At 55.1% G+C, this 16614-nt stretch overlaps 3 protein-coding genes across 3 annotated transcripts; 2 read left to right on the forward strand and 1 right to left on the reverse strand.

Annotated features, from left to right (window-relative positions):
- Positions 1 to 5635: 5635 nt before the first annotated feature.
- J7T54_005892 (High mobility group protein 20A) lies at positions 5636 to 7344 on the forward strand (the record flags this gene model as incomplete). Its single annotated transcript, XM_051503174.1, has 6 exons — positions 5636 to 5754; positions 5805 to 5838; positions 5890 to 6063; positions 6112 to 6400; positions 6455 to 7099; positions 7160 to 7344. 6 exons carry the CDS (start codon positions 5636 to 5638, stop codon positions 7342 to 7344), a joined length of 1446 nt encoding a protein of 481 aa, XP_051366414.1.
- Positions 7345 to 8512: 1168 nt separating this feature from the next.
- Positions 8513 to 11281, reverse strand: J7T54_005893 (Condensin complex subunit-like protein; the record flags this gene model as incomplete). Its single annotated transcript, XM_051503285.1, has 4 exons — positions 8513 to 8785; positions 8843 to 10438; positions 10497 to 11100; positions 11196 to 11281. 4 exons carry the CDS (start codon positions 11279 to 11281, stop codon positions 8513 to 8515), a joined length of 2559 nt encoding a protein of 852 aa, XP_051366415.1.
- A 793-nt stretch (positions 11282 to 12074) lies between these two features.
- Positions 12075 to 16589, forward strand: J7T54_005894 (uncharacterized protein; the record flags this gene model as incomplete). The annotated part of the gene is made up of 5 exons (XM_051503396.1): positions 12075 to 14797; positions 14850 to 15116; positions 15557 to 15680; positions 15771 to 16228; positions 16337 to 16589. 5 exons carry the CDS (start codon positions 12075 to 12077, stop codon positions 16587 to 16589), a joined length of 3825 nt encoding a protein of 1274 aa, XP_051366416.1.
- Positions 16590 to 16614: the final 25 nt, after the last annotated feature.

Here is a 16614-nt window from a genome sequence, read left to right on the forward strand (position 1 = left end):
TCGATGTTTCGGGTATTAAGGTTCGTTGAATGCCCGGTCTAGATCAGATTGGCTCGCCTGTCCCTGGGCGAGTCATGGTCGGTTGAGGAGTGGTGGGGAGCGGGGTCGATGTACAAGGCATTTGTCCGAGTGGGAGGAGAATCACAGTGTACTCCGTACCTGAAGTAATGAGTTAGTACTCATCAGTACTGAAGAGTACACATAAGGTACGTTACCAGCGCGATCGCGACGATACCTGCAAGACGCTGGGTCTAGATGCACGCTTCTCCTTACTATGCGGCTGGCCTAAAGACTAAAGTCATCGTTATTAAGGACTTACGCGCTTTCCGATGTTGACTGTGGCATTTATTAGTGCTCCCACGTTGACGAATGGCCATGTCCACAATCAACGCCTTCTAGACCCTCATCTGGCTCGATGCTTTGCTAGAGAGGTTGAATGCCGGATTGGCATTGATGGCTTGGAGATCCGCATTCGGTGGCGCTCGCCTTTCTTCTCTACAATGCCATCCCTGGAGCCTGGACCTCTATCGACCAGACTGGTGCGTCGCGCAAACACCGCACCACCTACCCTACATCTCACACCCAGGATGTCGGCTGTATCTGGTCGAGTCAGCCAGCTACATACATGAATTAGCACCCTGTCAAATTTTGCCGAAAATCAGCAGAGATGTGCTGATAGCTTGGTGTGATGCAGACCCCCTTGCCGCTCGCGAGGCGACCTGACCAGCTATTGTGAGACTGGTGACCAATCAATCGCACAAGGTCTGTGTGACCGTTTTCTCACCATCTCAAACGGCCCAAATCCCATGGCCCCAGCATGGGACTTCAGAGGGAGACACCACCCATTCGACAATCCCGTCCAGAGCTTCCAAAATTGCCCGTAACCCCTGCGCCACACCGGACCAATGGCCATGACGAGTGTCTCAGTACCTGGATCGAGAATTGAGGGTTCTCATCAAGGCGAGTCGCCTCTATGGACAAGTTGTTAAAGATTCATCTCGATCAGGAAATGTTGGATGAGATTTCCGAGAAAATGGATAATTCAACGACAACGAGTGGCCTGGACGGCCGGCGCACCTACCATGTAAGTACGAACGCACGTAGGTGAATCGATCAACAATAACGGCATGTCCATGCACCTCACCTTTGTGAACGGTGTTTTTCAATAATTGTCATCTAGAGCGGATGGGTGGCTCTAGCAAGAGTCCAAACCTCGATGTAAGCGCAAAGATGAGATTCCCATGGAATCGGCGCCGCGTGACAGGTTCCACGGCCAATTGAGCTAGGGGCAAGAATAAAGGCAAGGCAGGCTCCATATGCAAGTGGTATGGTAAAGCTAGAAAACGGGATGCGCAAATGGACGGTCATTTACGATGATGGCACCCAAAGTTCGATTCTCGATGATGGGCAGCGGTTGATCCAGATCATGTGTAATCGCGGGACAGGGTCTCCTGGACGGCTAGTGGTCTACTGGCCGTGATTCTGTGCGCACACCCTGGGGTTGCTCTAATGTCCGGCGTGGAGATGCAAGACGCCGCTCCGGTCCCCATCTCAAAGTCCAAGTTCGTTGTCTCTGAGAGCGCTTTGCGCCGAACCACTGCCCGGATATGCTCCAATGTTTGCCAGCATCTCGCGTATTCTTGCCATCAAGTTGTATCAGATACAATCTGTTCCAAGGGCCCCCATCATGTCGATCAGCGCCCAAGCCTAGTCTCTACCTGTCCTTGCTCCTCAACGTTGCCTTTCGCCTCAATTAGAACTACCGATGAGAAAAGGCATTGCCACGGGATCGAGATCCAAAATGTCGCAGCTGGGGTGACATACGTGTAGTCGTCCAGCGCAGTCGAAAAGTGGATCCAATGATGTAGCCAGAGGAACTACTTGTACGTGGTTGCTCACTTCCTGGCTGGCTCGCTTGCTCGCTTGCCTCGTTCTGTTGTTGTTTTTGGGCAGCGTGGCGACGGGGACAATTTTGATGATTCAGATCTCCTGGCGTCGTCGTCGTCGTCGTCGCCGTGGTTGATCACACTTCCACATCCACATCGGGCATCTCGCCCCCTTGACGTGAATCCCAGTGATGCCTCCGCTCTGTGTAAGCGCAAACATTCCTCGTCGATGCACTGGCTATGCTCGAGAGGAGGATGACGGAGGGTGGTTGCTATTGGTGCCGGCATGCCTACCCAGCCCATCGAAGATTGGGTCATCTCATCTCCGTGAATCGAGCCTGTCCGAAAGACATACCCGGCCCTTGTTTCCACGGAAAGCTTCCCTTCCGCGTACGCACCAAGCTGGGTTGCGGAGATCGTCGACTAATGGCAGTGATCGACGCAATCACTCCGACAGCGTGCTTGCACAAACATCATGTTAACAGGTCTAGGAGCGGGATCTACGATCATGTTGTAGCCGCAATACGGTATAGGTGCTGCATGAACAACTAACCGCCAGGACAAGTTGAGCTCCGGGATGGAACCCAGCCTGCTGCTTATCTGCTCGCATTCTCCATCGACTTGCTCCATGCCTACCTAGTACGTAGGCTTGCAGCTTGTTACATATGAGCAATGACAGTAATGTATGACCCTCCGTCCGGACCAGATGATCCATGCCTACCAGATTCAACAAGTAGCGTCACTGGTGTGAGCCCATTTTCAGAGCAAGAAAAGTAAGATCACCGCCCACCGGTCGATGCCGCGAACTGTAAGTTATCAGGGGTTGGTTGAAACTTGTTGAGCCTCGTCCACGGGAGACATGAGCCCGCCCCGGTGTCTTGCTCTACCACGCGTCCCAGGATCTGATCCAAGCGCTTGAACAATCTCTCAGTTTCCGTCTACCATCCGACAGCATCTTAGAGAGAGGCGAAAAAGCCAATGACAGTGACCAATAAGTGGCTTGGCATCCAGTCCCAGGGGCGATCTCCGTTCGACGTCACTGGCTTGGCGAATCTGATCTCCTAGACTGCCGTAAGACTGCTGGTTCGTGCACGATCCATACCCCCCCGGACAGATAGGAAGATACCCTCATACTAACATCAACACGGATAAAACGTGTTACGCTTGATTTTATGTGTAGTTAATTTCCTGGTAGCCTTGACAGAGGTCTGAACACTAAGCTTGCTATCTATTATTGTTATTTACGACTATGAAAGAGGCCGCGGTGGCCTAAATAGTCTACTTCAAAAAGGTTATCTAATACCAGGCCATGGAACTGCTTATGATTGTCGGTACCTCGACTATAGGCGTGTTTTGTGTGGCACTAGATGTGCTTTGATTTGAGCGGCGTCAATTGGCCAGAATCCTTGTGAAGCTCGGACCAGCAGTCTTTACGGCAGTCCAGGCGTAGGCCCAGACTGACCAAGTTGAGGAGGAATGAGGCTCAACCTGCTCTCCGGAGCTTTGGATCAACACTGGCGTGGATGACTGGGCAAAGTTGGCATCAGTACCTGCTACAGTACGTATCAGGCACACACGCTGCAAGTACCGAGTGGCAGCTCGTCGTGTCCACTTGTGAGCATCTTGGAGGAAAGAACGCTTGTCTCGCCCGATTAAACTCTGTTTGGGGCAGGCCGGCAGGCTTTCGCGATCTGGGACTGCCAAATATACGTCACCAACAAACCCCGACAAGAACTAACTTAGTACGTACGTACTGTTAACGGGCTGCCCCAGGCGTCGTTGTTTTGTTTGTATAGGGTAGGCTGGTATTTGGTTATTTATGTCCTGAAGCGCTCTCATTGGAGGTTGCTAAAAGGCTGATCTTTATTAGGGACGGGGCAGTACGTAAAGCCCGGTGACGCAATGCGACTGGAGCGGGTGAGAGCACCACCTTATCGGTATAACTGAAAGACGCGACTAGAGCTGGCGGACAAGCACTTGTAGGATCTCGCTCACATCGGGATGCTTCAGAGACATACTCCGTAGCAATTCGACAATCACGCTGCGCAAAACGGAAGCACTTCCATCACCATGCATACGGAAACTGTCTGTCTCTGTTAACTGTTCAGGTTTGTTAGTCTAGCGTCGCTGTGACAGGCACTGGCGTCCGCGCTCGACAGCAGCTGTCATTCGCTGAGCGGTCCCAGCTGAGCCCTTTGAGTGATGTGACTGGTCAGGTCGACCGGCAGTACTGGAGACTGGAGGTCACTACTTGCACAGAGGTAGCCCAAGGTATCCGCAATGACTGAATGTGAGCCTATGGGGCCCGCACCTTGCACGGCCCACAAGCTGTACCTGCGGACTGCAGCAGGCGTGTGCCTAACGACACTAAGCATTCCCCCCCGCACATCAGTCTCTGCCTCTGCCCACCCCCTTCCTTGGGGCCCAGCAACAGCTCGAATCGAGATATTCGACTAATTAGCACCGCTTTTCGCCATTGCGCCAGGCAAGGTGCGCATTTATCACGCCCTATTGCACCTCCAGCCCGCTGTGCTCACAATTCCCGTCCTCGGATTCTCAAGTTGCAGATAATTTTGCCGGCTTCTCTTGCCTCAACCCGCATCACGTCGCAACAAGACGCTGCAGCGACTACGTACAAACAAAAGAGCTCTCATCGTCAGTCCCAGGGCTTTCCTCAATCCGACACCAAGGAAGAATACGGGTCGCCTCAGCATTTCTCGAGATCGGTTCTTGCGTCTCACGCTCAACGACGGAACGTCCACCAACATACCACCACACTGGACAGACAGCAAAGCAGCGTCACGCTACGCCGCATCGCAGATTCCCCTAGCCAAACATCGAGCTTTCCAATCTGCCGCTTGAAACTCACCTTCACTGTACTGTACCCTGAGTGTGCACGGAAACAGCTGCTGCTTGTGCTGTAGTGCGTGCGTCTCCACGAAAGCCTGCTAGGTTAGCCCGTGGCCAGAGCAGCACTACCTCATCGCCGACATCGATCGATCCCATTTCACAGGCTCACACCATCAACGCCTATCCCAACCCCGTCCTGGTCCTTACCGTCTGCATCCTACCGTGGCCTAGTCACCATCTCTGTGCCCTACAGCAGTTGCATTTCTCCTCTTCCCTCACTCTCAGCACTCATCTCATCCTCGGTAATCCTCCTCGCCCACCGTCTTGGGATCTAACGTTAGCATTCGCAACATATTTCCAACCGCGTCCGAAATCCAAAACCAGAGTCGACTGTTCATATTTCCTTCGTTTGCTTCTACAATAGTCGACCCTCTTTGGAACAGTGCGCTGTGATATCGTACCCCGACCCGCGATATTCGGCACCTGTCCCACCTGCCCCGGCCAAAACACACTTCTCATCCCTCACTTCTCAAGCCTCACAATATCACCTTGGCTTGCCGTTACTGCGTGATTGCCAGACCGCCTTGGCACTCAATTTGCACCTCTTGGACTCCCCGACAAAGCTTTGGCGACGTATTCCTTGCCCAGCCAGGATCAGCCCGCGGCCAGTTTCCACTCTCGTCTTCGCATTCCTCATCAAAGACAAATCTCAGGCCATAGTCACAAGGACCGACTAACGCCGCCAACTCAGTCCTTGGGAGTACCAAACGAACATCAGCCGACTGCTAGCCAACCGTCGGTCCTCACATGTTGGCTTCAGCTTCCTTTCGGAACCACATCTAACCTCACGCTCTTCCCACCAGGAGGAGCCCACATCACGGGCTTCGCACACAGTCTGGATGGCTCACGAGCTTGAGGCGACGTTCAGAGAACTGGGGATTTCCCAGTACCTGGACGCTTTCGTGGACCAGGGGTTTGACACATGGGATACCATCCTCGATATTCAGGAATCGGATCTGTAAGTGTCACGCTCGACTCGCGATGCCACCATACTGACTTTCCTTGCAGTGATGCCCTGGGCGTGAAATTAGGCCATCGAAGAGTACGCTTTTCACCAGCAAGTGACGTGGAATCAAAAGCTAACAGTATCAAGAAACTTCAACGCCGCATCGCAAACGCTCGTGGCCTTGCTCCTAGCATCTCCTTGTCCAACAAGCAGAACACAAATGATGGCAAGAGAGAAGGTTCACGCGCGGCATGCGACCGGAGCGAGCCCGGCGCAGACGGATCTACCGCCGTCAAGCGCAAATATCGCCGGCACCCAAAGGTATGCTAACCTTGCATCGGTGACATCACATTCAGCTGACGCCACTAGCCTGATGAGAATGCACCTGAGCGGCCACCATCTGCCTACGTGCTCTTTTCCAATAAAATGAGGGACGACCTCAAGGGCCACAACCTGACCTTCACAGAAATCGCCAAGCTGGTCGGCGAGAACTGGCAGAGCCTCCCACCCCATGACAAGGAGGCTTATGAAAGCCAAGCCAACGCTGCCAAGGAGAAGTACCACCGCGACCTGGCCCAGTACAAGAAAACACCAGAGTACCGAAAATACCAGGTTTATTTGCAAGACTTCAAGGAGAAGCAAGCCAAGCAGAGTCAAGGTAAACACCTGCTTGCCTCCGGCATCTCCTCTTCGAGGTGCTGACACTTCGTAGATGCGAACAAGAGATCGAGGGTAGAGCCAACGAGGCTCCGCCACGGCAGTACTAGCAGCAGCGCAGCAACGGGGACCACCATGTCGAGCAGCAGTGGCATCAGCACGAGGGGCAGTGGAAGTAGCAGCGAGCGCATAAACGGGAGCGAACCGCCACCTACGCGGCAGGAGAGGGTCAACTCGTTGGGTTCTATGTCGCATAACGGGCACGAGATGCAGCCGTCGCCCAGGACCGCCAACTTTGACTTCAACACCCCCAACGGGCGGAATGGAGGTCGGCAGAACCTACCCTCGCTCTCAGACATGCTGGAAGACGGGGAGACAGCGGTATTACCGGCACCAGGAAGTGGGAGTGGTTACACGACATCCGGCTTTGTGCCCGCGAATGGCCGGCGTCCTATGCCAGAAGCACATCGAGTGCCATTGTTGCGTCACCAGCAATCGTCGACGGACAGCAGTGTTTCCGCCGGATCGACCAGTTCAATGAGCAGTTATGGGCGCGCATCGGGTGACGGCTCTCTACCTATCCACGCACTTCTGTCGAACCGATCAGGAGCTGCGCACCCGCCCATGCCCGACCACAACTCGTCGCCTACCTTCAGCACCGCGTCGAGCCCGACCTATACAGCTGGACCCCGAGGGTACGGTATGTCAATGACCCACCATGGTGCCTCGAATCTTTCTCATACTAACACCGCGACGGCAGGGTTTCAATCCGCGCCGTCTGCGCTCCAACACTTGAAGATTGAGGAAGCCAATGGTGGTGATGTTGTGATGACGTCGCCGACCCCTTCCGGCGCTGCCCCCAAAGATTCTGGCAAGGACAACCTGGACGGGATGAGCGCTCTCCTCAGGGCTGGCGAAATCGTTGGACGCAGGACATCCGACTAGTTGTCTATATTCACGACTAAACGACATGGTCTGCGGCAGCGGACATAACTTGCTTCCTTTTGCGCTGCATACGACGGCATTGTATTCCCCGGGGGATGATTGTTGTGATTGCGCCCGTGGTTTTCAACAGGCAGCGCGGTACGGCATTATGTTTTTGATCAAAAAGGGTTGTAAGGGAGGCGAATTTGCAAGCATTATTGAACCAAAGCTTGGCATACGGCGTTCAAGGGCATACACATATCTACGGAGGCGTTCAGGAAATTTTGCGATTTTGGGGGGGAGGTGGCTCACACTCTTGTCTTGACGACAGATGACGAAATTTGGGGGAGTCTTGGTCCGGCATTGGTACATGAACGTTTTCTAGTCCTTTTGGATTGCGTCGTTTACAGGAGTGGGAATACGTCAATGACGAATGGGTACCTGTTGTACATTTGCTTTACATTGCTTTACTGCAACGAGAGAGTAATCCATAGTCTGTGGGGGTATGAGAATCCAAAATGGGAAACGTTGAACGAGCTGAGCCGCAACGTGCTAAGCTACGTCCGCAGAACACAACGATCACGCCGACCGTATCGTGCACTTGTTCGCTTATTACTATATTAGGTAATTGTGTCCCTCATTAGTAAGTAACTACAAGTAGTTTATGTCTCCACGAGTCGGAAGCTTCTTAGACCTGCAGATACCGCGTGTGGTGAAGAGGCTGACGTCATGGCGCAGCGCCACGACGCCGCAGCCGCAGATCCAATTCCAGGGCAACTTTGCAAAGGACCCACATCCACGCGATGATACTCAGGTACCTTAGCTTCAAGCTTGTTCGTGAATTGAAGCTATCGAGACTCCGTGCGCGGACGACCCCAAACACTAATTAATCACCACAGTGTATGCAAGCAGACACTCGGGAGCAGTCGAGCAAAAAAAAAACAAAAAAAAAAAAAGGGTTGATGTTCACGGCACACTTCACATGTGTGTAAACCACTGCCTGTCCCCTTCCCCTCGAAACACGCCTTGCTACCCAATGACCGAGGACAGAGTCACAGCTCGACCAACCCAACTATGTCTCATGTGCGTATGTAGGGGTAAATATAACAAGGCCCAGAGTCATACAGTTCGTTCATCACATCATTTCAAGCGCGTGCAATCCCAACTCCTCATCACGCCCTTCCTCTGATCAATGATCACCTTCTGATACCTCTGCCGTCCAGTCTTTGCGAATGGTGAGCTCTCTCAAGTCTGGCGTCTTCTCAATCACAAGGCCCTTTTCGTTGGCCAGATGCAGAAGAGAGATGAAGCAGAACGACGTGGAGATATCGGCCATCTTCTCCTTGTCATATGCAGATTGCAAGCCATTCATGACATTGGTGAATTTGAGCGTTGGGTCATCCGCGGTAGAGGAGGCTTCTGACCCTTCTTGCGCTGGCGGTTGTCGATCTGCGGGAGGTTCCTGGGCCTTGTCAGCTTCATCCTCTGATCAAAGTATGTGCGCCTAATCGTGACTCACCTCAAGTTTGTCAAAAGCCATGCCGCGCCATATCTCCTCCTTCAGCCGTCGTACGTCTACCTTTTTCGCTACGCGCGCAAAGTTGACATATTCTGGCCGCACTCTCCTCGTCGACGTGATGAGGTGTGTGCCGTACGCTCCATTAGCCGCGTTTGTCGTATCCCCTCCTAGGAGAGCAGTGATGCCCATCCCCTGTGTCATGGCCAAATCACCCTCGGGAGAGAAGTGCTCCCTGGCATCGGCAAACTCCAGGTCCTCATCATCGAGATCGTCACCTCCAGCAAAAGGCATCGCGTCATCTTGGAAGAAGTTGGCGTCGTAGTCGCCCGTCGGTATCGCCGCCAGGTCATCTTGAGGCGCATTCTGCCGCGCCCAGAACGCCTCATCCATGTCACCCGCTTGCGCAGCATCTTCATGCGCATGGCCGAAGCCAGCTTTGCCGCCACCGAACCCCAGTCTCTTGCGACCAATGCGTGCTTTGGGCTTGAGGAACAAACTGAGCAGTGATTTCGAGCTGAAGTGTTTGTCGTCGGGGAGGAGATTCCTTGATTTAGATTTCCAGTCCTTCTTGGGCATGCTGATAGTCGCATTGGACGAGGCCTGTGTGTATAGTATATCGTAAGTGTTGGTGTCGAATGGCGCCGCAAAATCGATCTCAAACGGCTCCTTCTCCTTCCGCTTCTTGGTCTCGGTAGCTGGCTTGTCTCCATCTTTGATCTTGCGGATTCTCCAGTGTTCGGCACTTGACCAGTTCTTCTGGAGCGCTTGGTCGAAGAAGCTCAGAATGTCGTCCTGCAAGCGCTCGTCTTTACGCCCCTTGGGCATGGTCACGGCAAAATCCGCATTATCATCGAACCCGTCGCCTTCGCCATCCTCACCGCCAAAGCCAGCGTTGAAGGGTCGCATCTGCGGCTCCAGATTGGCTTCCCGAGCCCAGGCTTGACCGCCCTCGCCAAATGATACGTCGCCGCCAATGTCGAAGCTGCCCAGTCCAAGATCATCGTCGTCGAACGCGTTGTCGCCCTCAATGACCATGCCAGACTCGTCGCCAAAGGCACCAGGTGTCTTCTCCTTCTCCTGATCTTTCCAGTCATCGAGAGCATTGAGGAAGGGGATGTCGGTGGTGCCTGACGGATTGCCAAGATCAAAGGTTTTCAGGGAAGGGCACACGTCGAGCTCATCCAGCCGGCTGAGGTCGGGGAAGAATCGCTGGCGAATAGCATTCAGATCGATCTCGACATTGGCTTCGTCGTCGTCTTCATCCAACTCGGGAACCTCCACGTCTTGGCCGAGGTCCATCTTTGACACGTGCATCGACTCGTCTTCGGCTTGCGTTTGATCCCCCATTTCTTCATCGTCCTTCTCCTCGTCCTTCCTACCAATGGCGGCCTCATCCACCGAGTCGTCACTGCTGTCGAATACAATGCGACCCTGAGAGTCGATCATGAGGTGATTGAGTAGTAGGCCCTTCGCCCCACCTTCGTCGAAGTCGGCAGATGCCTTCTTGAAGAGCGGGTCAACTGAGAACTCCAGTTCAAACTTCTTCAACTGTATTGAGGCAAACGAAGGCGCGAGTGTGGCTTCGGAGCGTGCCGACTGTCGGACCTGTTAGCACACTGTACCAGGTGGTCTTGGGGCCTCCATTCAGACCAACCTTCTTCTTGGGTTTCTTCTTCGGATTGCCGTCCTCATCCAGGTCATCCTCGTCTTCGTTCTCGCCTTCAGCTTCCGCCCCATCGTGGTCCTTTTTCTTGTTGCTGGCGCTGTCTGCCAGGCCGCTCAGCAGCTTGCCCGTCTCTGTCGCAACACTGTCAATTCGGTTGGTGTAGATCTTTACGCAGCCGTCGAGCGTGCAGCTGGCCTTTTGAAAGTTGACGCCGTCGCCTTCCTTCAGCAGGGACATGTCGTGGAAGTAGTCAATGAGCGCAAAGTTCCAGGAGTTTGTCGCGTTGATCTTGTTGTCCGTCGCCATCTTCATCCACTCCTCAAAGTTGGCTAGGATAGGGACTCGCTTCATAGGCGTGACCCCAGAGCCCACGACCATGGCATCGTCATCGTCCTCCAGCAGCGTCGGTCTCGATCCCCGCGGGGTCCTGGGGTCGGACCCTGGGGATGCATTCTCGCGGTCCTCCAGTCTGACGCTGCTCTTGCGCGGCGTAGATGCCGCTGCTCTAATCTCGTTGTATTGTCGCTCGTGGAGGGCCTTGCGCGAGTTCATTCGTTGGCCTCGTTCTTGCGCATCGTCATTGAGGGGTATCCTGCTCGTTGAGTAGCGGTCAGCACGACAGGAACCCTAAGCGCATTTACTTCACGGTGACTGTATGCGCAAGGCCTACTGTGATTTATTACGTACTTGATTGGCGACTTGAAGGGCGATGCCGCTGAGCCAGACGTCGACTTGACGTTGCCAGCACGGGGCACTTGGGCGACTCGAGGCATGCTTAGTGCGAGAGGAAGGGTAGGGTAAGAGTCCCCTTTGATATTATTGTTTGTGTTCGATGTGTTTCGTGATGCGGAGCCCGGCCGCAGGGAATCGCTCGTGCACCACAGCAAGCGCTGCGGGCAGAAATGCAGTTGTGGACTGGTTTGCTGCAGCGACTGGGGGCCGGTGGGCAGCGCGCGTCGTCACGGTCTGGTAGTGAGCGGCGTTGCGCGGGACTTGAAAGTAAACAAAAATAAAGCCGGACCTTGCTTACCCTACGGCAAGGTACAAGTAGGGGGCTACCTACGCCGTAGTTGAAGGCAATCACGCGCGTCAAGCTCAAACTTTGTTCCGCCCGTGCCTATCTAAACTAGGTAGGTTTGGGCAATGTGGCGGTCGACGCGCCACGCACGGAATGAGGGGTGTTGCGCTCGCTGTGGCGCAGTCTCTGCTGCGCGCCACGCTGTGCGCCTGAACAGGCTAGCACCATTAGTGAAGAATGACGATGCTGAGTGTTGACAGAGGCCTCATTTCACTCAGCCACTCCTTCAAAAACGTCCAGCAGGTTTCGCCCCGGGCAATCCTCGACAACCTACCTATAATAGAGTTTTCAACACCCACGCGATGGTCTAGGGTCTAAGAACCTTCTCTCTTTTACCCAGGCATCGCCCACCGCTCGCTCACCTAGCTGTCTCGCTCCTATCGCTGGCTGGCCTGATATCATGGTTCCGAGGTCCGAACCGCATCGCAATCGACACCCACATCACGCACTAATCTAGTCGCGCTCCTTCACCGGCATATGACAGTCGCATGGCCGGTACAATGAAGACAACAAGGCTGAGGGGGGCTAACCCTAGCGCCCGGCCTTTCTATCTGACGATCTTCCTCATCTCCCTCTTCGCTGCGTACTCTTTCCTGGTGCACGTATATCGTGGTGATGTGATTGATGTGTACGATGGAAGCCAAGACGGTGCGGCAGTGCTCGGCAAGCGCAGCAGCAAACCCGAGTGCATCGACGTGCACCAGGCCCAGGACAAGTGCGCGTTTGTGAAAGAAGTCTGCACGGATGCCGACGCTGGACTCATCCCGTATCTGCAGTTCTACTATTGCGGCATGCCACACGCCCAGGGCATCTCCTTCATCATGCTCCTGGCCTGGCTAGGTTTGCTCTTCACGACCATTGGCATCGCAGCCAGCGACTTCTTCAGCATCAACCTGAGCACTATTGCGACAATTCTGGGATTGAGCGAGAGCTTGGCCGGCGTGACGTTCCTGGCCTTTGGGAATGGATCGCCTGACGTTTTCAGCACCTTTGCCGCCATGAATTCCAACAGCGCCAGCATGGCTGTCGGCGAGCTCATCGGCGCGGCTAGTTTCATCACCGGTGTCGTGGCAGGCTCAATGGCGCTTGTACGGGAGTTCAAGGTGGACAAGAGGACCTATGCCCGCGACATCTGCTTCTTCATCGTGGCTGTCGCGTTTACCATGGTGTTTCTGGCCGACGGCCACCTGCGGTTTTTTGAGTGTTGGATCATGATCGGCTACTACGTCGTCTATGTTGTCACGGTCGTCGCGCAGCATTGGTACCAGGAGCGAAGAAAGCGGCGATTGCGACGCGAGGGCGAAGCAAGAAGCCACGTTTACGGTAGCGTTGGCGCGTATGCCGATGAGCTCGCTGGTGAGCCATACCGCGACGATCCAGACGATGCCGGCGACGGGGGTGCTGAGCACCGAGCTTCCGCGTCCGCCATGGCTGCTCTCGAGCATGGACCGAGGATCGAAGTCGAAGGGCGTCCGGCACCGAGCGAAAGCGATCTCGACGAGGAGTCTGACGAGGAGCACAACCGGCAGATTGCCGCCGAAGTCGCAAGCAGCATGAGAGTACTTCGCACGAGGGGGAAGCGAAGCAACACTATCAATCCCATCCGGCCCAGTCTAGTGGGTGCTCTAGAGTTCAGGTCGGCATTGGCCCAGCTACAGAAGGAGAGCAACCTGAAGCTATCCACCATGCATGGCCATGGCCGCAGTCTTTCTGAGGCGCACCTCCCAAGCCGAGGCCGGCGACGAACAACAACAGATGCGCCAACCGACATGAGCAAAACGACGCCGCTTGCTGCTGCGCAACAAAGCAAAGACCAACACGGACGAGGTAGGGCCTTGTCCTCCGGGAATGCGCCTACCTACATGACTCTACCTCCCGAGCTGCTCGCGTCCAGCGGGCCTGCCCGACCACCCCAAACTGAGACAAACACTGGTGGCAGCAGTCAACGTAATATGAGCCCAACACCTTCCATGGGGACGTACACGATTGGCGGCAACCTGGCACCTCCTCCTGCCGGTCTCGGGCCCCCATCAACGGGCTCAGTGAGCCCATTGAGCGGCGCACCAGCAGCGGCACCGACGACGCCGGGGAGTCTGCATTTACAGATCCCCAGCCGGCGTAGCAGCCAGAGCGGCGGCTCGTCGCCAGTCTCTCCGTTTCCCATGTACACAGATTCGCCTGCTGTGCTCACGCCTCACCCGCACATGGAACATGGGGGCTTCATGCTGCCTGCGCCCGTGCAACGCGAGGCGTCGTTCCCGGGCTGGCACACGCCCGTCTTGGCACCGCGTCCAGTCAGGTGGTGGCCCTACTCAGCACTCCCGCCACCGCACATTCTGCTGGCGACACTGTTCCCGACACTGCAGGGTTGGAGGGAAAAGACTATATGGGACAAGATCGTCAGCTTGATCTCCGTTCCAAGCATATTCTTGCTGGTAATTACTCTACCCGTCGTGGAGAGCGAAACGACTGAGGACGAGTCGGAGATTGGCCAGGCTGTAGACATGCCTCACAGCCATTGCTCTATTGTCGGTCACGTTGCGCCATCAGTGTCCCTCGAGCCCCAGGCGATCGAACATGAAACAGAATGGGAGCGATATCGAAGGCATACCCTGGTTAGGAACGACAGCTACCAGTCGATCGCAGGTACAGCGCCAACGACTCCTTTGCTCCCAGAGGAAACAGACGCGACCGGGCGAGCCGTGCCAAATGGTACCTACATGGATGGCCCGTCGCCCCACGTACCCCAGGTGGTCTCTCAAGCGCCGTCTAGTAGTCATGCAAACGACGAGACCATTTCGTGGAATAGGTGGCTCGTTTGCCTGCAGCTCTTCACGGGCCCTCTGTTCAGCGTATTTGTGCTCTGGGCCAACTTACTTGAGGACTTTGAGAGACCAGGCAAGGCGCTACTCACCATGGTGCTTTACACGCTCCTTGTGTCGACAACAATCCTGGGGGTCCTGTTGCTGTTCACCAGTGAGCATCGGAAACCCAAGTACCACTACTTTCTCTGCTTTTTGGGCTTCATCATCAGCATTGCGTGGATTTCGACTATAGCGGGGGAAGTCGTTGGCGTGTTGAAGACGTTCGGCGTCGTACTGGACATCTCAGAAGCCTTGCTAGGTCTGACCATTTTCGCGGCCGGCAACAGCGTGGGCGACTTGATTGCGGACATCACCGTGGCGCGCCTGGGCTATCCCGTGATGGCGCTGTAAGTTTTTCTTGCCCCGAGTTGGACGCAGCATGTGCTAACACTCTGACAGATCCGCCTGCTTCGGCGGGCCCATGCTCAACATCTTGCTTGGGATAGGCATCGGGGGTGTGATCATGATGGTTCAGAAGGCCAACAAGAAGCAGAAGAAACACCCGGGAAAGCTGGTCAAGTATGGGCCCTACCCAATCCAGGTAGGCGGCACCCTTATGGTCTCAGCGATCACGCTCCTTGTCATTCTCGTGGGTCTGCTTATTGCGGTGCCCATGAACAAGTGGGTGCTGAGTCGCAAGATTGGGTGGATCTTGATTGCGCTTTGGTGCGTTAGCACCGTGGTCAATGTGGTCGTTGAGCTGACAGGCATCTGGGGTGATGTGGCATGAGAACGTGCTCTGTAGATTCGTATCATATATCAAAGTGTACATAGCGTCGAGGGCGCTGCTTCGATAGCAGTCAATAATAAGTTCAGTCTGTGTGACCATGAGTACGAAACGGCTTGATGCAGGGCCAGGCAGCAAGCAGTTCCCGGACCCCTTCCCCCCCCCCCCCCCCCCCCCAAACCTCAAGAGGGGCAGGGTAGGCACGGTCAACACAGCCTAACTAACATAAGTTAGCTCCTGCCCCGCGCGTCAGCTCCTAGTCAGTCGGTCTATACGTAGCCCGTCCCTCCAGCTCACCTTTTACATCCTCACTCGGGCGGCCACAATCTCCATTGTCTCCCTGAGTCTGGCGAAACAACTGCGAATTTCACTCTTTCAGTATTCAAATCGACTTCACCGTCATCATGTCCGTCGCGCCCACCTTCCCTCCGCTCGACGCCCGTCCTTACAAGGACACCATCTGTCTCTTCGATGTCGACGGACCCCTGACTCCAGCTCGTCGCGTATGGCTTTACCTCCCCTTTGGCCCCTCCCCTGCCATTCCACTACTTTGTGAGGAAGAAACAACCTTCTGACCCAACCTTTCTTCACAGGAGGCTTCGCCCGAAACCCTCGCTCTCCTCGCCGCCCTCCGCCAGAAATGCGCCATTGGCTTCGTCGGCGGTTCCAACCTCGTCAAGCAGGAGGAGCAGCTCGGCAAGCCCGCCGGTGTCCCCGTCACGACCCTCTTTGACTTTTGCTTTTCCGAGAACGGCCTCACTGCGTACAAGCTCGGCCAGGAGCTCGAGTCGACCAGCTTCATCCAATGGCTCGGCGAGGACCGGTGGAAGGAGCTCGCCAACTTCTGCCTGCACTACATTGCCGACCTGGACATCCCCGTCAAGAGGGGCACCTTTATCGAGTTTCGCAACGGCATGGTGAACGTGAGCCCCGTGGGCAGGAACGCGTCGAACGAGGAGCGTCTGGCTTTCAACGAGTACGACAACGAGCACAAGGTGCGCGAGAAGTTCGTCGCGGTGCTCAAGGACAAGTTTGGACATTTAGGTTTGACGTGAGTGACCACAGCTTGCAGCAGCCCGCTCCCGCCCCCAACCCTCTTGCCTAGCCCCTTGGCTGTTTGGTCACGTTCGCCCTGCTAAGATTGTTTATCACTACACAGTTTTGCCATTGGCGGCCAGATCTCCTTTGACGTATTCCCGAACGGCTGGGACAAGACCTACTGCCTTCGCCACCTCGAGGCCGACGCGAAAAAGGGCGGCATCGAATACAAGACCATCCACTTCTTCGGCGACAAGACGAGCCCTGGAGGAAACGACTACGAGCTCTACGAGGACCCACGCACTACTGGGCACACCGTGACCGACCCGCAGGATACCATTCGCCAGGTCAAGGAGATCTTTGCCGATCTGTAAAATGGAGATGATACCCATCGGGATA

This window comes from Emericellopsis cladophorae (genome assembly GCF_022114955.1).
Source record: "Emericellopsis cladophorae strain MUM 19.33 chromosome Unknown NODE_1_length_1489480_cov_119_871856, whole genome shotgun sequence".
Lineage (NCBI taxonomy): Eukaryota > Fungi > Ascomycota > Sordariomycetes > Hypocreales > Bionectriaceae > Emericellopsis > Emericellopsis cladophorae.